At 53.0% G+C, this 26,704-nt stretch overlaps 1 protein-coding gene across 27 annotated transcripts in view; it reads right to left on the bottom strand.

Annotated features, from left to right (window-relative positions):
• NRXN2 (neurexin 2) overlaps positions 1 to 26,704 on the bottom strand; it is a 118,167-nt gene that overhangs the window by 73,722 nt on the left and 17,741 nt on the right. For 16 of the 27 annotated variants that reach the window (XM_034932925.4, XM_034932927.4, XM_034932923.4 and 13 more), the window contains exons 3-6: positions 20,222 to 20,239; positions 15,302 to 15,331; positions 12,855 to 12,926; positions 5,739 to 6,040 (exon numbers count right to left, since the gene is read on the bottom strand). In XM_034932925.4, the coding sequence (XP_034788816.1) occupies positions 5,739 to 6,040; positions 12,855 to 12,926; positions 15,302 to 15,331; positions 20,222 to 20,239 (422 nt within the window). The remainder of the gene's footprint in view (positions 1 to 5,738; positions 6,041 to 12,854; positions 12,927 to 15,301; positions 15,332 to 20,221; positions 20,240 to 26,704) is intronic. The other 11 variants (XM_034932920.4, XM_034932919.3, XM_034932917.3 and 8 more) reach the window with 5 other exon arrangements.

Below are 26,704 nucleotides of genomic sequence, written 5' to 3' on the forward strand. Positions count from 1 at the left end.
CCTGGTGGCCTGGGACACAGCACAGGGAAGGGGTACACAGCAGCCCAGGCCTTCCCTATGGCCAGGACCTGGAGAACTGAGGCTTCAGACTAACAGATGAGCAACAAAGGCTTTATCCCACTCATAGAAAGAGCTAGAGAGCTCCTGGAGCCTGGGAGCACAAGCATGACAACACATGATGAATGAGAAGGGCATCAGAGTCACAGACGGGAGAAGTCACACATCATATCATGTGGTCATTTTTACCAAGTCTTTCTGACTCAAACACCAACTGTAGGAATTCACCAGGCAGAAAGGAGAGCCTCGGGACAAAACTATACCCCATCTCCACCTTGAAATATGAGTGTAGCTCCAGCCCTGCTCAAGAAAGCCAAGAGAGGGAATATTTACACAAATCATAAAAATCTGGGGTGAAGACAATCTGTGGACCTTGAGTAAGAGAAGCTCAGGACAAAGAGAAGAGGAACTCACTCCACTTGCACATAAGAGGGACCCATTTTTCAGACATACAAGCAGAACATTGAAATGGCTTCAAAATTTGAGAACATCCAAGAATGACAGAAGCACAGGACAAACCCCAGCCTCCTTTGCATTTTGCACCAATGACAACAACCAGGCCCTCACTTGGAGGCAGAGGAACAGAGTGGTTTCAAAATCAGACTTTCAACTCTACCACTTCCTAACTGGATAACCTTGAGCAAGTTCTTTAACCTTCTGCATCTTGTTTTTCTCATCAGTAAAATGGGAATAATATCTCCACCTCACAGAGTTGTCATAAAAATTAGGTGAGATAGTAAAGAGAAATGAGATCCTTGAGGCCAGGGGCTAGTGGGGAGAGACATTACAGTGCAATCTGAGAAACGCTGTGACAGAAAGATAAAGTCCTGAGGAAATTTAGAGGAAGGACCAGGAGAGGTGTTCTTCTGGTCTTGTAAAGTGAATTAGGCTCAGGCACAGTGGCTCACGCCTGTAATCCCAGCACTTTGGGAGGCTGAGGTAGGTGGATCACTTGAGGTCAACAGTTCAAGACCAGCCTGGCCAACATGGTGAAACCCCGTCTCTACTAAAAATACAAAAATTAGCCGGGCATGGTGGCAGGAACCTGTAATCCCAGCTACTCAGGAGGCTGAGGCAGGAGAATCACTTGAACCTGGGAGGTAGAGATTGCAGTGAGCTGAGACTGCGCCACTGCACTCCAACCTGAGATACAAAGTGAGACTCTATCTCCAAAAAAAAAAAAAAAAAGTTAAAAAAAAAAGTGATTTGTGAATTGGAGGGTTTTTTTCCAAGAGGACAAGAAGTAGTTCAGTGCTCACATGAAGTAGTTAGATCTGCTACTTTTGGACATGGGTCCTCGTGTCCAAAACCTTACCAGCTGCCTTCAGGAAAGAGACCAAATGGATCAGAAAAAAACTACTAGGAAAACAACTACAAACACTCAATAGTTGCAGGTATTAAGCAACCAATTTGCTTACCACCTAGAAGTACAGATAAGGAATGAATACAAATATTGACAACACAGGCAGAATGTGATGAGACGGCTCAAATACACGTTTCCAAGGGCTCAAAGAACATAGCAAAGAAGGAAGGCTGGCTGGAGGAAGGGATCAAGGAAGGCTTTTTGAAGATGGTGGCATTTAAGCTGGGCCTGAAGGATTGAAAAAACTACAACTAATTCGTGCCAGGCACTGTGTTGAGTGTTTTAAGGCAATACCCCAGTTAGTCATCAAAAGACTCATTCTCACTTTGCTGATGAGGAGCTGAAGCTCACAGAGGTTGTATAACTTGCCTAAAAGCACTCAAACTATTGGCAGAGCTGGGATTTGAACCTGGTCTTTCTGACTCAACCCTCAGATCTAGGATATCACCAGAAAGAAAGGAGGGCAACTAAGTGGTGTCTGTAGGAGAACTGTGAAAACAAAGGGAAAAACTAAGAAAATTGGCACGGATGAGTATGGAGAACAGCACAGCAGACCCTGAGACAGGGTGTACACCATGCCAGAGAGGGAGAGAGGCCTGGGCAGGAAGGAGAGGAAAGGAATCTAATTGCCTGATGGACTCCACCCCTGGGGACTCCATCCTTAGGGGAATGCGTTCCTAAGGAATGCATCCCAAGACTCCCAGGGGTCTCCCCATCCTTAATGACTCCATCCTTGGGGACTGCATGCTTGGGAACTCCATCTTTGGGGGGCTACACTCTTGCTGGACTCCATCCTTGAGGACTGCATCCTTGGTGGACTCCAACCTTGGGAACTCCATTCTTGGGGATTCCATCCTTGGGGACTCCATCCTTGGCAGATTCCATCCTTGAGGACTGCATCTTTAGAGGACTCTGCCCCTGGGGCAGTCCCCCATTATTGGGGACTCCATCTCTGGGGACTCCATCATTGGGGGACTCCATTCTTGGGGACTCCATCCTTGGCAGACTCTATTCTTGGGGACTGCATCTTTAGGGGACTCCATCCTTGGCAGACTCTATTCTTGGGGACTGCATCTTTAGGGGATTCCATCCTTGGGGACTCCATCCCTAGGAGAATGCATCCTTAGGAGACTCCATCCTTGGGGACTCCATCCTCGGGGACCACATCTTTGAGGGACTCCATCCTTGCAGACCGCATCTTTGAGGGACTGCATCCTTGGGGACTCCATTTTTGGGACCTGGAGGAGCTCCTGAAAGCCTCTGCACCAAGGAGAGCAGTTATCCAAGCTGGGCAGGAGAAAGCACCATGTGATATTTCGATAGCCAGCTTGTCTTCCAAATTTGGTGCTGGCTAATGAGGAAATGGGTTTGCACACTGCTTGCATGGTGGTGGGAGGCAGTTGGGAAGCATACTGGGTATGGGAGGAGAGTGGGCCCAGGATTTAAAATAGACCTCGGGGAATCCTCAGAGGTAATAATTCCTGCCAAGATCCTCCAAGAGACACCTCCGGTCACAGTGACCTCGAGGGCTGGATTTGAAAGGAGAGAGAGGAGAGAAGGAGACACTGTCTCATCAGGTGCCCCTGGTCCTAACTGCTATGTTCTGAGAGCCTCTAGATGATTCCAGGGATAATTACCAAGTCCAAGGGAAAAAGGGAAATTCTGCCTCCTTCCAGTCTTTGGAGCTGGCCTTTGACCCACTCCCATGGCTGCAGAAGCAAAGGGAATGGAGACCCCTCAGTGCTGGTTCTCAGGTAGGTCCTCCCCAGAAGGCCATCTCCCTGGCCATTCTAATCAAATGAGAAAAATAACCTGGAAGCCACAGTGTTCTCAGATCCTGGCACTCTATCCTGTAAGGCTGAAGACAGATGTCATTTCTCTCTGTCCTTGCTCCTGGCCCACAAAACCTGGGGAAGACAGAATATTGATTCAAACCACTCCACCCATCATCACCCTTTTTATCATGTAAGTGTTGTTCCAATCCCAGGATGTCACCCAGACACTACAGAAACTTGATTGAGGCCAGGTGTGGTGGCTAACACCTGTAATCCCAGCATTTTGGGAGGCCAAGGCAGGAGGATCATTTGAGGTCAGGAGTTCAAGACCAGCCTGGCCAATATGGTGAAACCCCATCTCTACTAAAAATACAGAAATTAGCTGGGTGTGGTAGCGGGCACCTGTAATCCCAGCTACTCGGGAGGCTGAGGTAGGAGAATCACTATAACCTGGGAGACAGAGGTTGGAGTGAGCCGAGATCACGCCACTGCACTCCAGCCTGGGCAACAGAGCGAGACTCCGTCTCAAAAAAAAAAAAGAAAAGAAATTCCCCCAGAATCCCTTTTTAAAGAGAGCACTAAACCAAAGTCTTTAAGCAGACACCCTCTGTGGACCTCAGGACCTGCTTTAGGGTCAATATGACCTGCCTCTCTGCTCTGAGACTTCTGGTAGAACAATCCAGGGGAAGAAGTTTCCATCAGTTACCAGCTTGGACTCTCGACTCCGGGAACCCCAGGAAGAAGCAGCCGAGGGTCACTGTCTACACTCAGCACTGCTGAGGCCGAGTGTCTCCTCCTCTGTGTGGCTTTCCCACCTCCCCTAGCCACAGACCTCTCCCTCGTCTTGGGTATCACTTGAGTCCTAGGGTGTTTAAGGTTTCTGCTGCTCACTTGGCACTGGCATGGCTTTGCTCTATTCACTTTTAACAGACTCATCCTGTCTCCTCAAGAGCTGAAGTCCTGGAAGGGCAGGGACCATGTCTTTTTTTCCCCCTCTGTTCCCAGTATGGATGTGCCATGTATTTTTTGGTCATATGATGCACGGATAGGAACTCTGAACTTGGAGCATCTTGCCGAAGTCGGTACCAGGTGACAGCGCTGGTCCTAGAGAGAGCAAAGTGAGCAGGAAGCACTAGAGGCAACTCCTCTATACCCCCCAATAAAATGTCTGTGGCATCTGAAACTGTCACAAATGCACATGACACACTCAGATGCGCTCGGTAATGACAACGCGGGACAGCCCTCTGATTGGGTAAAGGGATGATTTGACAAGAAGAGGAGCCCCGCATTAAGGAGTGACTCCACCAAGCATGTCACTCTGTGAAACGCAGGGGTCCCTAAGAATAGGCACATTAGTAGGAGCCTGGCTGCAACAGGTAGTGGCAGGCCTGAGGAAAAGCAGCAGGATTAGTCACTGTGTTCTCCTGGCAAGGAGGAGTGGCATTAATGAGAGGTATCCCCACTAGATCATCATCGATGGTGTGAAATGAGAACAGGTAGGAAGAGTGGGAGGCCAGCCAAGATCCTGAGCCTGCTGACGAGGCTTTCAGTGGGAGGAAGGGGAGGAGAAGGAGGATGACAAGAGGAGAGACAAGGAAAGTTAGCCACCACACCGCTAGAACCAGGAAGTTCAGAGAAGATAACTAGGAAGAGACTGGCCAGAGACAGCTTCACCTGCACTAGCCATCCTGGGCCTTGGGAAAGGTGAAGAGGACCACTTCTAAGAGGACCTGTCCAGTGGGAGCATCTGGGAACAGGAGCTCCTGTCTGCAGGAGCCAATGCAGGAAGGACTCTGAGCACCTGCGTGGGCTTGCCCAGGAGCCAAGGGGAGGCAGAAAGCAAGCCATGGATGCTGGGAGGGCCTGGCTCCTTTGAAAGAAAGAGAAGGAAAAGAAGGGCATGTCCTGCCCAGAGGAGATGAAGGGCCAAGCCCCCTCTCTGCTCCTGCTCTCTGTCACCTACCTACTATGCCACCACCTCACTGGCTCCATCTCTGCCTCTGCCCTAAAAAAGCCTCGGCTGGGGGCAGAACACATCCTGCCCGCACACATTAACTCAGCCTTGCCTTCGTGCCTTGCTGCCCTAGTGTTGGGACACCCTCATCTGCTCCACCAGGCCAAAGCCTGCCCACTCCACAGGAACCCCTCCCCACCCCCTGGCACCCAGGAGCACCCATTCAGGCACTGGCTCACTCCTCCCATCTCCTGAATTGCCCTCCTGCTAAATCACCTGATTTCTTAGCCCCATCCCTCGAGAGCCCAGCTGCTCCCAACAATCTGAGCCCAGTCCTTCCCCTGCCCTCAGGTTCCTGCCCAGGGACAGTTCTGGAGCCTCCTCAGCTCAGCTCCCTGGTCTCTGAAGCCTGCCAGCCACTGCAGCCTTATGTCGGGACCCTCACAGCCCCAACTCCTGTTCTTCTCCAGAACCACACCTCACTGCCCAGCCCTGATCCCTCCACCACAAGCTCCCGGCAGCCCCCTCTCCCAACCCCCATTCTGCCCCAGGTATAGCTAATCCCTGGCCTTCTTCTCACTCCCCCTACCTGGCGCAGGTTTCGGGTGACCCGGACGTCGTGCCAGGCGTTGTCGTTGAACTTGCCATTGACGGGTTCCACAAGGGCCTCGAAGGCACCTGAGCCTAGGTTGATGACCAGCCAGACAGCCCCAGACTTGAGGGACAGGTTGACGTAATCGGCCGACTTGCCTGTATGCAGCATCAGGCCGTTGCGTTGCAGGGTGCGGAAGGCCAGTGTGATCTCATCAGTGCTGCTCTGGATGGGGTTGTGTGACAGGTCGTAGCAGAAGAACTCATTGCCTTTGAAGGTTGCCACAAACTCCTCCTTGCCTGGATGCCGTGGTGTGGGGAAACGGGAGAAGGCTGAATGGGGCAGGGTACACCAGTGCTTCCCTCTCCCCTCCAGCAACGCAGGCACTGGTCCTGGGCACCAGGAGCCCAGAGGTCCCAACCTGTAGCTTTAGACCCCTTTCCCTCCCTCGGCCTGTCAACCATCCTCTCAGGACCCTGCCGTCTCTGCTGTCAAAAGTCAATGTCCCCTGTGTCCATTTCCAAACCAGGAGGCTGCTAAGTGGCTCCCACACTGACAGCTGACAATTACTCTGCCACAGGACCCAGCAGAGCGGAGGGTGCTCACTGTCTCCTCCCCACCAACCTTCCCATCGGCCACTCCCCTTAACAAAGGGACATAGAAGGGAAATAAGAGGCTCTGCCTTACTTCTCCCTGGGTGCTCCTCCCGTATGGCAGGGTCCTCAAGGGTCTCCTACGCACAGCCCACCTCCCTTCCTGCCCCTCCTCCAGCGATGGCCAATCTCAGTGCCTGGAGACAGTTTCAGCCTCACCATATGGGATGGGACCAAGAGGCCTGTTGTGCAGCAAGGAGCAGATGAGGAGAATGGGAGGTGGGGGAATGGGGGAAGGGCCAGGAAGACACACACGAAGGCGATGCAGGTGACAGGGATATGCACCGGATAGCAACAGGCCACCAGGCAGAGCTCACATGGGTGGCCACAGCCCCAGCTATCATCTCCACCCCCAGCTCCCTACTCCAAGCCAAGGACGGCGCAGACAGGCCCAAGATGGAGGGCAAAGAGTGCCTGGATGTGACCTGTGTGTACCCAGAGAGTAACAGGGCAAGAGCAGGCCTGGGCCTTGTGTGTGTGCATGTCTGTGTGTGTGCATGTATGTCCATAGGCACCCGGCACAGGGCCCTTCCACTGGCACTTTTTAAGCAGAAGCAAAAACTACTGGGAGAGGCTGAGGGATTGTCAGCATTCTGTAAGTTGGTAACAAGTGAGAAGACAATGACTCAGTAGTACCAAGAAGTTGAGGTTTCTGTCCAACACCAGCACAAGCCAGAGTGCAAGCAGAGAGAAGAGAACCGGATATGAAGTCAGGACAAACCAGAGGACCTGGGCTCTACCAGTGGCTCACTTCTGGCCATTAAGCAGTGGCACCAGTCTGGAAAGTGAGGAGCGTCTCTGCCCGGCCGCCATCCCATCTAGGAAGTGAGGAGCGCCTCTTCCCGGCCGCCATCACATCTAGGAAGTGAGGAGCGTCTCTGCCCGGCCGCCCATCGTCTGAGATGTGGGGAGCACCTCTGCCCAGCCGCCCCGTCCGGGATGTGAGGAGTGTCTCTGCCCGGCCGCCCTGTCTGAGAAGTGAGGAGACCCTCTGCCTGGCAACCGCCCCGTCTGAGAAGTGAGGAGCCCCTCCACCCGGCAGCCACCCCGTCTGAGAAGTGAGGAGCGTCCTCCCTCCTCGTCTGGGAGGGAGGTGGGGGGGTCAGCCCCCCGCCCGGCCAGCCGCCCCGTCCGGGAGGTGAGGGGCACCTCTGCCCGGCCGCCCCTACCGGGAAGTGAGGAGCCCCTCTGCCCGGCCAGCCGCCTCGTCCTGGAGGGAGGTGGGGGGGTCAGCCCCCCGCCTGGCCAGCCGCCCCGTCCGGGAGGCGAGGGGTGCCTCTGCCCGGCCGCCCCTACTGGGAAGTGAGGAGCCCCTCTGCCCGGCCAGCCGCCCCGTCCGGGAGGGAGGTGGGGGGGTCAGCCCCCCTCCCGGCCAGCCGCCCCATCCGGGAGGGAGGTGGGGGGGTCAGCCCCTGGCCCGGCCAGCCGCCCCGTCCGGGAGGGAGGTGGGGGGATCAGCCCCCTGCCCGGCCAGCCGCCCTGTCCAGGTGGTGGGGGGGGCGCCTCTGCCTGGCCGCCCCTACTGGGAAGTGAGGAGCCCCTCTGCCCGGCCAGCCGCTCTGTCTGGGAGGGAGGTGGGGGGGTCAGCCCCCGGCCCGGCCAGCCGCCCCATCCAGGAGGGAGGTGGGGGGGTTAGCCCCCCACCTGGCCAGCCGCCCCATCCGGGAGGTGAGGGGCGCCTCTGCCCGGCCGCCCCTTCTGGGAAGTGAGGAGCCCCTCTGCCCGGCCAGCCGCCCCGTCCGGGAGGGAGGTGGGGGGGTCAGCCCCCCGCCCGGCCAGCCGCCCCGTCCGGGAGGGAGGTGGGGGGGTCAGCCCCCCGCCCGGCCAGCCGCCCCGTCCGGGAGGGAGGTGGGGGGGTCAGCCCCCCGCCCGGCCAGCCGCCCCGTCTGGGAGGGAGGTGGGGGGGTCAGCCCCCCGCCCGGCCAGCCACCCTGTCCGGGAGGTGAGGGGCGCCTCTGCCCGGCCGCCCCTACCGGGAAGTGAGGAGCCCCTCTGCCCGGCCAGCCGCCCCCTCCGGGAGGGAGGTGGGGGGGTCAGCCCCCCGCCGGGCCAGCCGCCCCGTCGGGGAAGTGAGGGGCGCCTCTGCCCGGCCGCCCCTACTGGGAAGTGAGGAGCCCCTCTGCCCGGCCAGCCGCCCCGTCCGGGAGGGAGGTGGGGGGATCAGCCCCCCGCCCGGCCAGCCGCCCTGTCCGGGAGGTGAGGGGCGCCTCTGCCCGGCCGCCCCTACCGGGAAGTGAGGAGCCCCTCTGCCCGGCCAGCCGCCCCCTCCGGGAGGGAGGTGGGGGGGTCAGCCCCCCGCCGGGCCAGCCGCCCCGTCGGGGAAGTGAGGGGCGCCTCTGCCCAGCCGCCCCTACTGGGAAGTGAGGAGCCCCTCTGCCTGGCCAGCCGCCCCGTCCGGGAGGGAGGTGGGGGGGGTCAGCCCCCCGCCTGGCCAGCCGCCCCGTCCGGGAGGTGAGGGGCGCTTCTGCCCGGCCGCCCCTACTGGGAAGTGAGGAGCTCCTCTGCCCGGCCACCACCCCATCTGGGAGGTGTACTCAACAGCTCATTGAGAACGGGCCATGAAGACAATGGCGGTTTTGTGGAATAGAAAGGGGGGAAAGGTGGGGAAAAGATTGAGAAATCGGATGGTTGCTGTGTCTGTGTAGAAAGAGGTAGACATGGGAGACTTTTCATTTTGTTCTGTACTAAGAAAAATTCTTCTGCCTTGGGATCCTGTTGATCTGTGACCTTACCCCCAACCCTGTGCTCTCTGAAACATGTGCTGTATCCACTCAGGGTTGAATGGATTAAGGGCGGTGCAAGATGTGCTTTGTTAAACAGATGCTTGAAGGCAGCATGTTCGTTAAGAGTCATCACCACTCCTTAATCTCAAGTACCCAGGGTCACAAACACTGCGGAAGGCCGCAGGGTCCTCTGCCTAGGAAAACCAGAGAACTTTGTTCACTTGTTTATCTGCTGACCTTCCCTCCACTATTGTCCTGTGACCCTGCCAAATCCCCCTCTGCGAGAAACACCCAAGAATGATCAATAAAAAAGAAAAAAAATAAAAAAGAAAAAAAAAATAAATAAAAAATAAAAAAATAAGAAAAAAAAAAAAAAAAAAAAAAAAAAAAAAAAAAAAAGCAGTGGCACACAGCTGGCCCTGCCTACCTCACTGGACAGGTGCAGGGCAAACAACACTGGCCGTGAGGGTCTTTATGAAGAGGCCGAGCTAATCAAATGCAGGAATTCTCAACAGATGCTCCCAATGCCCAAGCAAGAACAGGCACAATGCCAGGGTGCATCCAGGGCCACCAGGAAGCACTTGCCTTCCCCTGGTGGAGGCAGGGCTCAGCAGCAGTGCTATGTGTTGAGGCAGTGGGCTGGTGGCGGGGGGGAGTTTCGGAGTGCAGATTCTGCAGATCCCCTCCCCTCCACACACAGCCTGCTTCTCTCTCTCTAGGCAGGCTGCCCACAGCCTCTGTCCTCACTGCCTCCGGATGCCAAGGCACCAGCTGCTGCCCCAGAGCCTGGCACAGCACTCACTGCAGCTGGCAAGGCCCGGTTTCCTGAGGCCACAGGGCAGCAAGGCTGGTGGGGGCCTGGGCAACATCGGGACAGTCTGAATCCCTTCCTCTGTCTACTTATGGTACCAGCGGGGAGGGCCAGAAAGCAAAAGTGAGGACCCCAGCAGAGACAAGAGGGTAAGGCGGGGAAGAGTGGCAAGGAGGAGGGAAGGAGGGAGGTGGGGCAGAGCCAGGAAAAGGAGAACCATCACAGAGACAGACAAGAAATGAAGACGGCTCAGGGCTGTGAGGGAGCAAGAAGGGATGAGCGCAGCTATCTGGATAAAGAAAAGGAGCAAGCCCTGCGGGGACAGGTACAGGAGATGGGAAGAGAGCCAGCAACGAAAGTGGACAGGGACCTCTAGGGAACAGAAGCCAAGGCTTTCTGGGGCCTTGCTGTTTCCATAGCAACGAAGCCTGCTGCCCAGGCACTAGGAGAACCAGGGGGCTCAAGGACCAGAAAAAGCAATGTTTGGCCTTGGTTTTGCCACATGTACTAGTCCCACCCAGAAGCCATTCCTCCCACTCCCTCACCTTCACTGCAGTCAAAGAAAATATCATTAAAGAGAGTCAAACAGAAAGAAAGAAAGAATAAGGCAACCATGTGAGTAAGTGATTGGGACAGAACAAAAGAGGCCAGCAAAAAGGAAAGAGGCGGGTCTGGGGCTGGACAGTGGCTGCCAAGGCCAAGTGGAGAAACGAGGCCATTTCTCGACTCCTCAGCCCTGCCTCCAGTCTCCTGGGGTGGGTGGCAAAGCTAGCTACTCTGGAGCCTGCGCCTCCACGGGCTCCAGTCCCTTTACCACCGGAGACCTGGGTCAGCCCAGAGACGCCAAGAGGCCTGAGGAGCAGCCAAAGAGAACCTGAAAGCCTTCGAGAAGAGGGACAGAAAAAGAGATGAGCAAGTGTGGAAAGAAAACCCGAAGATGGTGAGGAGAGAGAGAGAGAACCTGAGTAGGGGAGGTCGGAGCATGACTTCAAGGGACTGGTGGAGGGATTCTACTGGGGTGAGCCTGTAGGGGCGGCCGAGGGGCTCAGCAGAGCACAAACAAGATCTGGGCTGAACAAGCCCTGAAGCACCAGGGGGCGCTCTCCCCTATCTCGCCGGTCTGGCGCGACTGGGAACTACAACTCCCAGCAGCGCTTGCACAATTACCGCCCCTAATTGCTCCGGACCCAGAAAGGAAGATAATAGCTGATGCTCGTTTATCTCCCACAGTTGGGGAGTCTGTAGCCCTACAAGTGTCCCCAGTGAATGTGGCTAGAGACTAATTGTTGTGGTCCTGCATTTCTGAGAACCATGCATGAGGGACAAAGCAGCTGCCTTCTTTCCAGGCCCAGCTCCCAGACCTCCTCTGGGAAGGTCTCCAGCGCCCCCCTCCGCCCTCCCTACTCTCGAGCTCTACAGCTGTCTGTTCTGCTCACTTGGCACTTACTGCCTAATAACATCTTGTACTGCTCCCTGGAGAGGAAATGTGATGTGAGAAAGAAGACCTGGGCGCTAGTGCTGGCTCCACCACCAGCTTTGTGACCTTGGCTGGTCACAAAGCTGGGCTCTAAGTCCCAGCTTCCCCGTCTGGAAAATGGAGCTGATCATCAGGAACTGCACAGGCTGCTGTGGGCACCTCAGAAAGAGAAAGGGCGGGGTCCAGCTTCCTCAACCGTAAAGCATCCCACAAATAAACGACTCATGCCAGTTGGTAACTTTCTGCTAGTGTGCTGCCTCTCTCTGTGTCTCCCTCTCTTTCTCAATGATTTTTTTTTTTTAATGGAGTCTCACCATGTTGCCAGGCTGGTTTTGAATTCCTGGCCTCAAGTGATCCTCCCACCTCGGCCTCTCATAGTGCTGGGATTACAGGCATGAGCCACCGTGCCTGGCCTCAATGAATAAATTAACTCCTCTGAAAAGAGTCTGCACTTTTCATGTACTTTGCATGGACCACACTTTATTGTAGGTGTTAGAACATCAATCAGCCCCTTAGTAACAGAGCCCATTGGCTCATATAAAATAAATTTGCTGAGCACACAGCTACTTATGTGCCAAGAGCTGTGTGAAGCACCGGGGGCATAGGAACAAAAATATCCAATCCCTGGCCTCAAGGAGCTTGGTCTAGTTGGGGAAGCAAACAGGTAAAGTGACAGTTATGATACAGTGTGATGAGCCTTCTAGTGGAAGTGTGGACAAAGTGTGGAAGTGACCAGGTTCACCTGGGGTGTTCAAGGAGACTTCCAGTGTGCATGGCCTGGCTGCTTTTTCAAGAGTCAGACGAAAGAGACACACCAAGTCATTGGGGAGAGGACAAGGATGGCGGAAATCCAGGCAAACAGAAGAGCAGACTAAAGAATGGAAATGGGACTCCATAGCCCCAGTGCTTGGCACCCACTGGAGTTCCTTGAGGACTTGTTATAGTGGCTTGTAAACTTCTTAGGAAAGAGATTGTCTTAAGAAAGGCAGCCTCAGTACAGAAAAAGGAGCTAGAGCCCCCAAGCAGGCTTAAAGGCCCTGTGCTGGCCACAGCTCCCAACCAGAATCTCCCTGGACTGGGCACCTAGCAGGCTTCTAGAATTTGATGGTTAAATTGGGGTTGCCCTGCTGCCTGGTTGCCTTAACAAAGAAACAGATACTTCCTAGGGATCAGCCTGAACAACTGCCACATAAAAAGATACCTGTGTTCTAGAAAGAGGTCATCAGAACAACTGGGCTTTGCAAAAGAAATGGAGGTTTGTGGCCCTTCACATCAGGGCAGCTAATGGGGCCTTTGGAATGGCACTCGGGGAGCAGACCCATCACTTCCCACAGGCCTCAGAGAGGACAAGGGGATGTGCCTGCGTTGACTTGGCTTCCCCCCAGGAAGCACAGTTAGCCTGCAGCAGGATGAGGTCTGGGCTCTCTGGGGACCATGGGGGTCACTGACCTTTTGTTGGCTGGTGCACATCGCCGGCTCCTCCTCTCCCGGCCCCCCCCTCGGAGAACAGTAAGGACCCTACTGGAGAAGCAGAATTGGGGAGTCAGGCACAGGGGGTACCGAGCCAGTCCCTCCCCAGCCTTGAGGGGATGAAGGGCCCTCTCCAGGGTGGAGGTGCTGCTTGCAGGGACGGGGAGGAGAGGCTTTTCTGGGGACTCCCTTGCCTTCAAGACCTCTAAGGAAGGAGCCGCTTGACAAACCGAGGGCGATCAGCCCCACAGACCCCATCAGATTCATGATCACTGACTTCCACTCTTTGCCTGGGGTGGGGAGACTGGGCAGAGGAACAGAGGCCTCACCATGAGTGCAGGATCCCTCCTTCCCCACAGCAGGCAAACAGGCCAGCCCTCAGCACTGGAGGCCCCCAGTTCCCCCTTTCAACTGCTCGCTCATTCTCCTTGCCTCCTCCATGAGGCACATTCTCCCCACCACTCTGCACCTTTGCTCACACCCTTTATGCTGGGTTAAGTTCACACTTCCCAACTTGTTCAAAAGCCTGACACAGACACCCCCTCCTCCAGAAACTTCTCCAGATTTATACCCCAAGCTCCTCTTCTGTTCTTTCCTGTCCTTGAGGCTCTCACTACACCTTGAGGCCATCCACACCTGCTTCATTCACCACAGTGAGTGCTCGGAAGCTCACCCTTGCCCACTTCTTTGCCAGTTAGACCCTGGAGCTTCCCAGAGATTTCCAGGGGCTTCCTGTAATTCCTGTCTGTTCTTCATCCCACCATTGTGCCTACAAAAGGGCTGTGCAAGTCAAATGAGATCCTCCCTGGAGCTCAGCCTGGATGTGGGCAAGCCCTTTCTCAGGAGTTATTTCTCACTCCCTACCACCCCACTCATCAGCAGCACTTAGGCCTCAGTCCAAATGCCCCGGTGGGCACATGTTACCATGTCTGGGTTCCAGGCCAGCTTGAATCTTCACCCCACCTCTCCCCGCTCCAGTGAACCTATATACTCAGCATCTGGCTTCCAGGTACCCAGCCCTACTGCCAGATCCACAGGATGGCTTCAGGATGAGAAAACTCAGTGATGAAGGGGAAAAGTCCCTAAATGGGCTCTTACTTCAACCCCAGTTGCAAATCCCCAAACTTGAACTAGAATAATACTTGAGCTGTGGAACTTTCCAGGGGGGGCTTTCTGAGATCCTTTGGGAGGGCCTTCACTTATGACAAAGGGGAGCCACAGCCAGCACCCATAGAACCAGGCACTGAGAGGCAAGAAGGATGTGAGTGAACCAACCAGGGTTCCTACACCCAGTTCTCCATTTGGGACTTCCTCTTTCCCCACACTTCTTGCCATAATTTCACATCCCTGCGAGACTCCAAGGCCTCTACCTCCCCAGACCTAAATCCATCCCAAATTTCATATCTATATGAGTTTCTCCCTGCAGCCCAATCTTGGTCCTGCCTACCGGCTAAGGACCCCACTCTGTTCCTCTGTAAGATGACCCCCCAACAGAGGGCTGAATTGGGCAGGTCCAACAGTGCCAAAGGGTCTGAAAGGCCAAAACCCTGAGCTCAGAGAGAATCAGTGACAGCAGAGGGCTGGAGGAGGCCAGAGCTGGAGGAGCTCAGACAGGACTCCTGAGTTCTATCTCCAGGTTTGCTTAACACCAGGGCTCTCAAAGATGGTAGGCACTTAGTCAAAGGAGTGCTAAAATTAAATGGCTAGTCCCAACCATACCACCAATAAGGGTTGTGGAATCACTAACAAGTCATTTCATCTCTCTGGTCCTCAACGTCGTCATCTGTCAAACAGGGTTAAGAGACATTCAAAAGATACAAGGGTGAAGGCGTGCGGGTGGGCAGGGGGTTGGGAGCGCACACTGTGGAAACGGAGAGACCCTACACCTCTACTCCCATTTCCCTTCTCGTCATGGATGGGGGCCTCCCACAGTAGCAAGGTGAGGGTGATGAGACTGCCTAAGACCCTCTTTCTCCAGCCCATGCTTTTCTCTTGTTACTTAGGTCCATAGAAAAGAAAGAATGATCAGAATGAGTGGAAGGAAATCAAACACCACCATGAGAAAGAAAAAAAAGCAAGATACACTACCAGGAAAACGCAAAAAAAGGGTGACTGGAGACAACGGCAGGAGTTCAAACATCTCTTGATGTCAGAAACCAAGGTGAGATGTGGGTGGATGGAGTGCTTCAGGGTGGGTGAGGGAGAGGGGAGCACACAGACAAGGGCAAGCCCCCACCCCCACCCCAGCACCCCCCAAATAAAATTAAGAAATGGCAAAGGAAGCGGGTAGGAAAGGAAGGAAGGTGTCAGGACAGGTGGAGGAGGGGAAGGGGACAGGGGAAGGACAGGGAGAAGAACAGAAAATCCAGGCGCAGGTTGGGGGCAATCCAATCCAATCCAAACCAAACCAAAACTTCAAACCATACCTTCGTTGTTTAACGTCAGGTGAGCCGGACCTTGGAAAGGGGAAGGAGAGAAAGAAAGAAAGAAAAAAAGAAGAAGAAAAAAGAAAGAAAAGGGGAAAGAAACAAAGAAAACACGAGTCATCAAAATCAGCCAGAGAGAAGGGAGAAAAAAGCTTTTGCTGCCACAATTTAAAAACCTTTTTTAACTTGTGACAGACATCGGGGGGAGCCCCAGCCCAGAAGCTGAGGAGAGGGGCCCGATGCCGAAACAGCGGGTGGAGGGCACAACAGGGGAAGAGAGAAAGAGAGATTAGGGGCGTCAGAGAGGGTGAGAGGGGTACAGGCAGAACTGGAGGAAGGAGGGGGCGGGGGGCGCTGCAGGGGGGAGAGGAGATTTTGGTTTCTTTTTTTCTTCTTGCCGGAAAAAAAAAAAAGGAAAAGGAGGAGAAGCATTAGGCTGGGAGGGTTGCTTTTTCCTTTTTCTTTTTTTCTTTTTTTTTTTCTTCCGGGAGGCGGAGAGAAAAAAAAACAGTCAACGAGAAAAACGATTCAGATGGAGGAGAAAATAAAACACGACACAAAAATCAAAGCCACCTGGAGAGAGAGAGAGTGTCCTGTTAGCATGGGATTAAGCGGGCAAGGGGGCCTCCAACCCCCCAACACCCCTAATCCCAGTTACCCCTAGGATGCTGGCAGAAAAGGGGGAAAGATGGGGGGATATAAAGAACCTGGGCCTAAAAGCATCCCCCACTAAAGCGGGGTTTGGAAGGACACCTGTTGGGTTCTAATCCTCCCAGCTACCCTTCCCAATAACCTCTGTAGGGGTAGTAGGGACCCTGCACACCTGGGTTCTAAGAGGAAACTGGGGTTCAAGAGGACAAAATTAGAGAGGAAGCAGGTAGGAGAAGGTAGAATCTACAGAGACACTGAGAGACTGGGGTCAGAGCTCTCAGACAGCAAGGTCCAAAGAGGACAGCCGAGCCCTATGGGAGGAGGCCCAGCTCCCTGAAAGGTCCAAGTACATCATTCATAAATTACAGACCCCCTTTCTCTGACCAGGACCTCTCTCAAATGACCCAAAAGCTAGATTTTGAAAATAGAAAATGGACTGATAGGAAGACCAGCTAGGATTTCCATCCAGGATTACACTGGCCCCTTGAGACAGCCTTGTCAGCCCTAACCCAAAGTACCCCTCCCCAGCCTTAGTGGGAAGGAATCTGGCCCACTGGATCAGTACCCTTGTCCCCAACAGGCACCAGCCAAGGAAAGCTCTCTCCTAGAGAGGCTGGCAGCACCAGGCCCCACAGCTGGGCTGAGACCCCAGGGCTCCCTGAGATGGCCAGCCAGCTCCACCAAACCTCAGAGCCCCCCCAGCCCCACTCACTCCCCTGTGGTGTCTGGCCAAGAGGGTAGGAAGGGGAACAGCCCTGCAGTGCCACTGTCACCCTTGGAAACCAGCCCCACTGCTGTGGCAATGAGATGTGAACCCTAGGGATAGAAAGCTGGGGCCAGGATGGAAGTAGCAAGGTTAAAGAGTTACAAGTATTTCTGAGACGAAGCTGGGGGCCAGGATGCCTGGATTCTAAGAGGAAAGGCAGTGAGGAGGACAGGAAGGACATGGCCAGGGGCCGAAGGCCTGGACCCCGTGGCAGATGGTTCACATTGCCCTCTTTGCCCCATGTCTCTAGGGTGGCACTGGTTTCTCCCCACCTCTGAGTCTGAGGCCACTTGGAGGAGGAGGCCACAGCCGCTGAGGGCAGCCTCAGGACTGAACAGCTCTTGGGAGGATGTAGGTTTTTATCCATCACACAGGTAAGGACCCAAGCATTTGAACCGAGTCTCCTCATTCCTTACTCTGAATACCCTCCTACTCTGCCACCAACCCTTTCCCCAAGAACTACCAGCATCTCCTTCCAAACCCCCTAAACCCAGGACCCAGACCCAGAGCCCTCAACCCACATCCGACTCTCCCTGTCAGAAGCAGCCTTGCTCTCAGGATCCCACCCTTGAGAATCCAGGTCTCTGCCCACCCCCAGCCCAGGAGCCAGGTGACCTGTGAACCCACCCTCTGTCTCCCACAGGCCTGACTGCTGCTGGAGGAAGCCACATCTCCCTCTCCCAGACCCTTCCACTGCCCAGCTCCTCGCCAGCCTCGTTAGCATTCGGCAGTCTCCCTCTGTCACCACGGCAACCAGCTGCTCAGCTCCCTCAGGCGTGACAGCACCAGCCATCTTGGTGAAGGGGAGGCTGGTTCCCTTCCTGTCTACCCCTGGCTCAGCCCCAGCTGGCCCCAGGGTTTTCTCCCTAAAGTCTGTCTCCCCACTAATCTGAAATCTCTGCTCCCTCCTCCTGGCCCCCAGCCCCACTGGGGTATTCACTTCCCCACATCCACCTGTGGCATCAGCCCCTCCTCCCACTGCTGGAAAAGAGACTGGCAATGATGGATGGCATTGCCATGGGTCCCTTCCTAGGGCACTTTATCTGGCTACTTCTGGGTCTCTTTGCCCTGCCACTAGAGGCTGGGAGGAAAAAGGAGGTGTTCGGCAGGGGCTGCAGAGCAGGATCTTGGGGTTCCTGGAGAAAGCTAGGCCTCAGGCACAGTGTCAAGTGGGAAGAAGGCGAAGGTACAGAGGACTCCTTAGAGATATAAGGAGGGCTGCAGGGTCCAGAGCACAGTGCCACAGAGGAGGCCCCCAGCCCAGCCACGTGGAACCACCACCTGCTAAACCCACCTCCCCACCTTCAGTCTCATCCCCTAACTCTCCTACTGAAACCCCAGAGAGAACCACCATCGAAATAAAGATGGTGATAGGTGACCAGATTAAGAGACACACAAGCAGGCACACAGACATGTCTCAGAGTGACACAGAGATGCATCAGACTCCTAGGTGTGTATACACACACACACACACACACACACACACAGCCTCCAATACACAGCCCTGCACAGCCACTGACATGCAGGCATCCACAGTGCCACATCTAAACCAGCAGACCACCATGCCACCCAAAGAAATGGCGAGGTGGCGTCCACAGGCCTCCTTCCCCATGGGTCCCCAAAGCCCAGCTTCCCTTCTTGTTCCTGTCTATCAGCCCCTTTCCTCTTCCCTACTCCCGCCAGACTCCTTCTTCCCAAGTGCCCCCCTGCCTTTCTTCTTTTGGCCAAGCTGTTCCCCGTTCCTGCCCCACCCCCTACAGCTTGAGGCTTGAGTCTTTCTCTTCCCACCCTTCACTTACCCCCTCTCCTTCCTCCATCTCTCTGCTCCCTCCTTTTTTCTCTCCTCCACCCTTTTTTCCCTTTCTCTCTTCCTCCCTCCATCTCACCCTTTGTTCCGGAGGAGACATGACATCAAGAGCAAGTAAAAGTCACATCAACACTAAATCTTATCTCCAGCCCTCAGAAGGCTGCGTCCACCCAGACACGCAGACTCTCTCTGTGACACACACGCAGAGGTAAACACTGACACACGGAGATGCAAACACAGATGCAGACACACAAAGATGCTGATGCTCTACACAGGCATACAGAAATGTGAGCCACACCACATATGCATCGATGGAGGCGCACAGCACACCCATGCACTCAGACACAAAACCATGTTACATGTACACAGCATATATCCTCAGGCGTGCACACAGACACACAGACCAGCAGAGTTGTATAAATGTATGTGTATGCAGACATACATACCCACACATACATACATACACATGCACACACACACACACACCTGCCTGCTGGGCCCTGGGGACCTGAGGACCCCCAGGGAAAAGAGACATCCAAGAGAGACAAGTCAGACCATGGACATCACAAGGAAAAATGGGTTCCAGCCCCACACTCAGGCCAAAAGCCTCTTGCTGCCTTTCTTTCCCAGGACTACTGCATCCCTGGCACTTTCCTCTCCTCCTCCCCAGGGACGCCCTTGCCCTCCCACTCCACCTTCCCAGGAGAAGGGACTGGGATGCCACCTCATGCCTGCTCTGCTGCTTTCTTCATGGTAGCTATGTGAGCTCATCTTCAACACAGCCTTCAAGCCAGGACTACCTTCTTCCTGCTCTCAGTCCATCCCAGAGGAGGAGAAGAAACAGGGAAAGCCAAATTGCAAGAGAAAGATTCAGAGAATGACAGAAACCCAGAGAGAGCCTGGGGAAGGAGAGACACATGGTCCAGGGACAGAGTCTTGGAGAAAAGGAGGTAAAGACAGAAACTGGAGAGGGAGAAGAGGCCAACAAAACAGGAGATAAAGAAAGAACATACAGAGAGACCTAAGAAAGAGGCACACACCCCACCCTTGCCCTCCGACCTGGATGAAGGAAGAAGCAGACCACCCCTACCTAGCAACCTGTGGGGCAGCAGCTAGGGGCCTGCCGCAAGTGGCAAGTGCTGGTCATAGTGGGGCAGAGAAGCTGCTCCCACTATACACCTCCAACCCCCTACTCTGCCAGTGCACTCCACCACCCTCCAGTCCCCTGAGCCCTGCACAGTGGCACCAGACTCCAGGGCAGATTTTCCCCAAGCACAGGTTTCTGGGGCAACAGCCCACCCCAGCCTGCCCCAGCATCTGGAAAATTGCCTTTCTAAGCTTCCTAACTTAGGCTGGGCTAAACGTTGTCTACCCACTCACTTCTGGGCACTTCGGAATCCTGTCAGCCCCATCCCTCCACCCCCACCGCTCATCTCTTCCCTAAGTTTCCCTTTCCCTCTCCAGCGTGGAAAGGGAAAGGAAGAAGCAGGGCCAGTCAGCAGCTCCCCCGAAACTCATGAAGAGGGGACGCAAGAGAGTGGGGCAAGGCAGCCAAGGGAGGACCCCAGACATCCTTCTCCGGAGAGGCCCTAAACATGGCAGGAAAGGGAGTCCTTGGGTAGCCAACGACAGTCCCTCATGTAGGATCCCCATGGCAACAGATCCACTACCCCAGTGACAGAGAGGCTTCACTCACCTTCCATGGGGTGCTCCTCTGCAGCCAGCGAGGTTCGGAGAAGACGGAGGCAGAGAGAGAAGAAAAAGGAGGGCTGTTAGCAAAGGTACCACGGACAGGGGCTCCAAGGGGAGAGAGGAGTCCAAGCCCACCCAGGCCCTGACATGAGTCACCCAACGTGGAAGGCCCAAATCTCAAGAAACAGCTATGTTGGGGATGAGGCAGACACAGAGCTGCTCCCTGAGTCAGAACCTCACACACAGTCAGCCAGTACCCATCACACCCAACCCTCAAGTAACATTTCAGGAAACCGAGGCCCAGGACAGGGAAGTAACCACTCAAGGTCACACGGAGAATCTGAGGCAGGGCTAGGAGTGGCAGTCAGGCTTCTCAACTTCCCCAGAGAGGCTCCTACCCTGCATTCCATTGCATCTCACAGACAGATGGGGACACACTCACACCACTAATTGTCTCACAGGGTTCACTAGAGACACACTCATGCTCAGTGACACACTGACACACATAGGCACTTAGCAATCCAGTGACACACACTGTCTCACACAATTCACATATAAAGCCCCTGCACACAGGACCCAACCACCTACGGCCCCTGACCCTCCCAGGGGTGAAAAGACATCAAGACACAGAGAGAACAAACATGATTCTGCCACACAGCACTGTGTGACTTTCATCCTATTCACTTAACCTCTCTGAGTCCCTACTGCCTCTTCTGCAAAATGAGAGGGGTGGACTGGATAGTTTCTGAGGCCTCTTCTGACTCTGATTCTGATTCTAGGACAAATGTCTTCTTAACATCTGGATGAGGCCAAGGGCCCCCAGGCTGGATGGCCATGCCAGTGGGGGAAGAGAGTCCAAATTCAGTGGGCCACACTGGGCCCAGACCTAGACCATGCCACATCCTTTGGATAGGCAGACCTCACCTATTAGGGCCCTGCCTGGATCTGGCCTTGGAGCTCACCAAATGGGTCAAGGGAGAAGATGGAACAACGAGAAGGTGGAGACAATTCCTTCAACTAAGCTACAACTCCTCAAGCAGGTTGGGCTCTGATCTTCTTTGTAAGAGGATGGAGGTGCCCCCAGCTCCAAACATTTGCCATGTGCCCACCTCCTGGGAGCCTTTAGATGAAGCAATAGGCAGGAGGGGGAAAACAGCACAATCTACAAACACACAAACCCAGTGGGGAAACACATACTTGCATGTGCAGGCCCCAGGATACACACTTATGTACACACAGCTATCCAGTTCACACTCACGCATGCACACATTATCTCCTCCTACCTCCAACCCCATTTGGTGATATCTGTTCATTCGCTCATAGAGAGGTAGCTATACTCTGAAAACAAACATAGTCATTTGTCATACCTTATACCACTCCCATAATCCACGCACATACACAGGCTGAATGCAAGCACCAATACCTGCACAGTAATCTACTACATAACACTAGACACACACACCACCACCCCACAGTGACTCCAGTGGCTAAAGCCATACAGCCAGCGATGAACACAGCTCTTTATCTCCCATTTCCTAAACCTACATACACAGTCTTTCCATGTCAACATGTGTTACAAACACACTCCTCTACAACACAGAGCTGCTTCTACCTGACAGCTGCATCACCTAAAAGATACATGTCTAATAGTTTTCTTTTTTTTTTTTTTTTTGAGATGGAGTCTTGCTCTTGTTGCCCAGGCTGGAGTGAAATGGTGCGATCTCAGCTCACCGCAACCTCCACCTCCCGGGTTCAAGTGATTCTCCTGCCTCAGCCTCCGGCATGCGCTACCACACCCGGCTACTTTTTGTATTTTCAGTAGAGATGGGGTTTCTCCATGTTAGTCAGGCTAGTCTCGAACTCCCAACCTCAGGTGATCCGCCCGCCTCGGCCTCCCAAAGTGCTGGGATTACAGGCATGAGCCACAGTGCCCAGCAATAGTTTTCTTAAGTAAACTGAATCACATTTCATTTATGGGGGGAGCTGGCTAATAAAGGGGCCCTCAGGAAACCCTTTGGCTCTCGTGAAGACTGCTGTGCCAGGATTTCTTTGGTCCCAGTATGCTAAGACCCTGGTCAGTCAGCACAATTGTCTCACCAGCACCTGTGCAAATAAGGAGGCATGGTGATTTCTAGATAATCCAACATGGTAGGTATTTCAAAAAGTATTTCCACCTGCCAGAAATGTACGTCATGCTATGCTCAGGAAGGTGAAACAACCAGGCTTGGTTTGTTTCTGGCTTTTGAGAGACAGCACCTAGAAACTCACATATCTCTCTTCCTCTGCTGCTCTTTGCTTTCTGCTGATTCACGTATGCCCCTCACCTGCCACCTCAGTCCCCTTCAGGGTTGGCCCCTGCCCTCCACATTCCTCTTACTTCTCCTCGCTCTCCTCAGTGATGGCTCATTTTTGTGCTCAGAGACTCCCAAACCATGGGTAGTCCCGGCCTCCTCCCTGAGTACCAGTCCTGTATCACCATGTGTCCACCCAGCAGTGCAATTGCTCGTCCAACTCTCTGACATCTAAACTCCACCACTGAAGCCATTCTCGACACCTCCACTCCTACAACCAAGTGCTTATTCCCCTGTGCTTAGCAAAGCCCCTGCTTTCAACCAGTGCTGCCTGAGCTCCCACTACGTGCCCCACACTGCCCTCATAGGTTCCAGAGATTCCATTAGTTAGCCATGTGCTGGGCACCATACTGACCCTCACATGCAATATCACACGTCAGCCTCACTGCAACACAGAGCTCGGTGTTATCTATCGCCTCTGTACAGAGAAGAAAACACACCCAGGAGCACAGAATCACTTTTGCCCTTCTCCACTGCAATCCTAGGTCATCATAGCCTCTGGCCTCACTCCTTGTGCCTGGTTTCCTGCAATAGCTTCCTCTTGGTCAGTCTCCCTACCCATCCCCAGCCTGACCCTCTTGGCAGAGGTAACAGATACGCCTTACTAAATACCGCTGTGATGAGAACCTTTCAGTGTTTCTGATACAAACCTCTCTCCTGTGCTCTTGACCTATGTACCCATCTGTCTTTAGAGCCGCTGTCTCTGAGTGTCTCATGGGCTTCTCACATTCAATATGTCTAGGGTGGGCCTCATAACCCTCTCCTCACCCCACCAAATTCCCTGATCAAGTTAGGCACCCAGAAAGCACCTGCTCCTTTTGTCAGGCCAATCACCGGGTCCTATTGGTTCCACCTTCTAAAACCCTAAAAACAAAACTAAACTCCTAGAAATCCTTATCATCCCTCCATTTCCACCGGCACCGCCCAGGCCAGGCCCTGGTGAGGCCAGGCCCTGATCAGTCCCTCTCCTTGGAACATTAATAAGCCTAGGAGATGATGCCCTCTACCGCCTCTCTTTTCACCCTGAAATTCATACACCGCAGCACAACAAAGTGGTCCGCTCCAACCATGTTACGACCCTGCTGAAAACTCTTCAAAGCTTTTCAGTGCCTGTAGGTTAAAGTCGAATCTTCTCAGAAAATCCCATCCGAAATTTGACTGTTTCTTCCTCTAACCTCTTTTCCTGCGACAATCCAGGCTGCAGCCACCCCAACTTCTTCCTGTTTCTATAATATGCTATGTTTCTGCACATAATATTTCTTGTGCTTGAAATACTCTTCACCTACAGCTGGCTAAGAAAATCTACTCTTTCTTTAAGACCCAAGTCAAGGGCTAGCTACAGTGGTTCGCACCTATAATCCCAGCACTTTGGGAAGCCACGGTGGGAGGATCACTTGAGCCCAGGAGTTTGAGACCAGCCTGGGCAACATAGGGAGACCCGTCTCTACAAACAAACGCAAAAATTAGCCAGATGTAATGGCTCGTGTCAGTACTCCCAGCTACTTGGGAGACTGAGGTGGGAGAATCACTTGAGCCTGGGTGGTCAAGGCTGCAGTGAGCCATGATGACACCACTGCACTCCAGCCTGGATGACGGAGAAGACTTTGCCTCAAAAAAAGAAATAAATAAATTAGCCAGACATGGTGGTGTGCGCCTGTAGTCCCAGCTACTCAGGAGGTTGAAATAGAGGATCATTTGAGCCCAGGAGTTTGAGGTTACAGTGAGCTATGATCACACCACTGCACTTCAGCCCAGGTCTCTAAAAAAAAAAAAAAAAAGAAAGAAAGAAAGAATTAAAAAAAAAAGATCCAGGTCAATACACATTTGTCTGTGTTCTAAACAAAGGAGAGCTAGCCTTCCTCTTTTGTGCCAACTCTAGAAATGTACATTCTATTATTAATTATCTTATTGAATCTCTATTGCATCTGTGTTAACATGTCTGTTTCCTGACTTGACTGTGAAATATCCAAAAGTGAGGACAATGCCTCATTCATCTCTCTATATCCAGCTGCTTACATGGCTCCTGGCTCAGAAAAAAAGGCATTCTCCTGTTTGTTGAGTGAATAATAAAAATAACACTTTGCATATACTGAGCACTTAGGGTGTGCCTGGCTTTTTACGCCCATTGTTCCTTTACCCGCCACTGCTACATTGTGAATGGATATTACTATCACTCCCTTTTAGAACTGAAGAAACCAAGACTCAGAAAGTAGGAGTAACTTGGCCAAGGTCACACTGCTAGTTAGTGACAGTCAAAATTTGAACCCAAATCTGTCTGGTGAAAACTTCCAGTGGGCTACGTGCTTAGCCTGGAAGTCAAGACTTCTAGAAACTGATTCTAATCTAAGGTTCTGATCTTATCTACCATAAAACACAACCAACTTTGTCTCTTCATCATGCCCTGACCCACTCAATTCACATCCCCTATATTCCTCATGTAGGCTACTCTCCTGGTGGGAAAGCCCTGCCCTTTCCTTTCCACCTCTATAACTCACACTTGGTCATCCTTCTTCAAGGTCTGGCCAAGTCCCACCTCCTCCTTGAAGCCTTCCCTGACCACTAGAGCTAATAACCATAGTACCATTTATTGATCACTCAGAATAGTGCCTGGATTGTAAAGGATTTTCGTATATTAATTCACTTAGTTCTTACAACGATATTACTTCCATCTTACAGAGTAGGACGTTGAAGAACAATGTGGATAAGTTAACTGCCCAAGTTCACATGGCTAACAAGTAGCAAAGCTAGGTTCAAACCATGGCAGCCTATGCTCTTACCCATTTTGCCATTTTTACGTAGGGGCATCTAGCTTGTCTCTGGGTCTGAGAGCAACTGCTGTCTATACCACCCTCTAGAGAAGCCTGTCCCATTCTACCTGGAGCCACTTCTACTCACAGAAACTGTCAGGACCACAGGTACTGAATGTTAGAGCTGACAGAATAACCCAACATAGGTGATTTCATTTGCTTAACTTTCAGACACAAGACTTCACTCCCCCAGCAGAAGACAGAGATGGTGTCATAGATGGTATGTCTTGCCTAACATGTCAGGATTCCAGCAGATTGATGATCAAGGACAGTGATGAAGACCAGAACAAAAGGGAAAAGAAAAGACTCTAAACAGCCAAAACATGCATCTAACACCCGGGCAATTAAGAATTGTTATTTTCTGGCTACTCTACACACACTGCCTAGAAGGTAGCCTTGCTCTATAGAAGGAGTCATGGAGCTGTAAAACTGCATCCTTAATAAAGCTACTTCTACAAAAACGAAAAAAAAAGAACTGTCATTTTCTCATAGGACCTCTCAGGCCCTAGCCAGAGTCCACCTACTGTTAGTGACACACAATTCTAACAGCAATTCCTAACTTAGGAATGCTGATTTCCAGGTTCACACACACACACACACACACACACACACACACACACACACATACACACAGAGAGAGAGAGAGAGAGAGAGGTCAGTTGCTACCTGACAGCTCCTCCTACGGGTGGAGACAGAAAAACTAGAAAAAGCTAATATAAGAATTCAGAAGTACAGCAGTCAGGCATCATCTCAGGCAGGGACAAACCTCAGTGAAAGAACCACTGCATGACAGTTTGGCATAATACCTGAGGGGAATCACGACCACCCTGAGTCATCTGAAAAAAGTTAAATCAAGTTCCAGCTATTATGCTTAGGGAGGCAGAGAGGTGTGTAACACATTGTGAAGAGATTTCCATCTAAAATGTGTTAAATGTGGGTTAGTTGTGTGTTTTAATAGGATAATGCCCTGCTCTCTGGGATGGGTTCCTCTCCAAGGACTTGGAAAACTGAGATTTTCCTGATCTATCTCCATCGACCTTTCTCTGTGCTGGGACAGCTGACCCACAAACACAGGAACACCCTCAGCACACACTAGCTTAAGGGAGAAGGTGTGGCCCAAGGAATTTAGGGTAGTTACTGGTTTCTGATAAAACCTTGTCCCTAAATAGCCCCAATAAACCAAATGCAGGTAATCAATAGACCAACTGACCAGCTCTCCTTTCAGGAGGCAGCATGGAGACAGGTAGGGAGCAACAGGCTCTTGAGTCAGCTCAGGACTCAGATCCCAGCTCTTACATCTCTGAGCCTCTCTTTGACCCTCTGTAAAAT

This window comes from Pan paniscus, chromosome 9, assembly GCF_029289425.2.
Source record: "Pan paniscus chromosome 9, NHGRI_mPanPan1-v2.0_pri, whole genome shotgun sequence".
Taxonomy (NCBI): domain Eukaryota; kingdom Metazoa; phylum Chordata; class Mammalia; order Primates; family Hominidae; genus Pan; species Pan paniscus.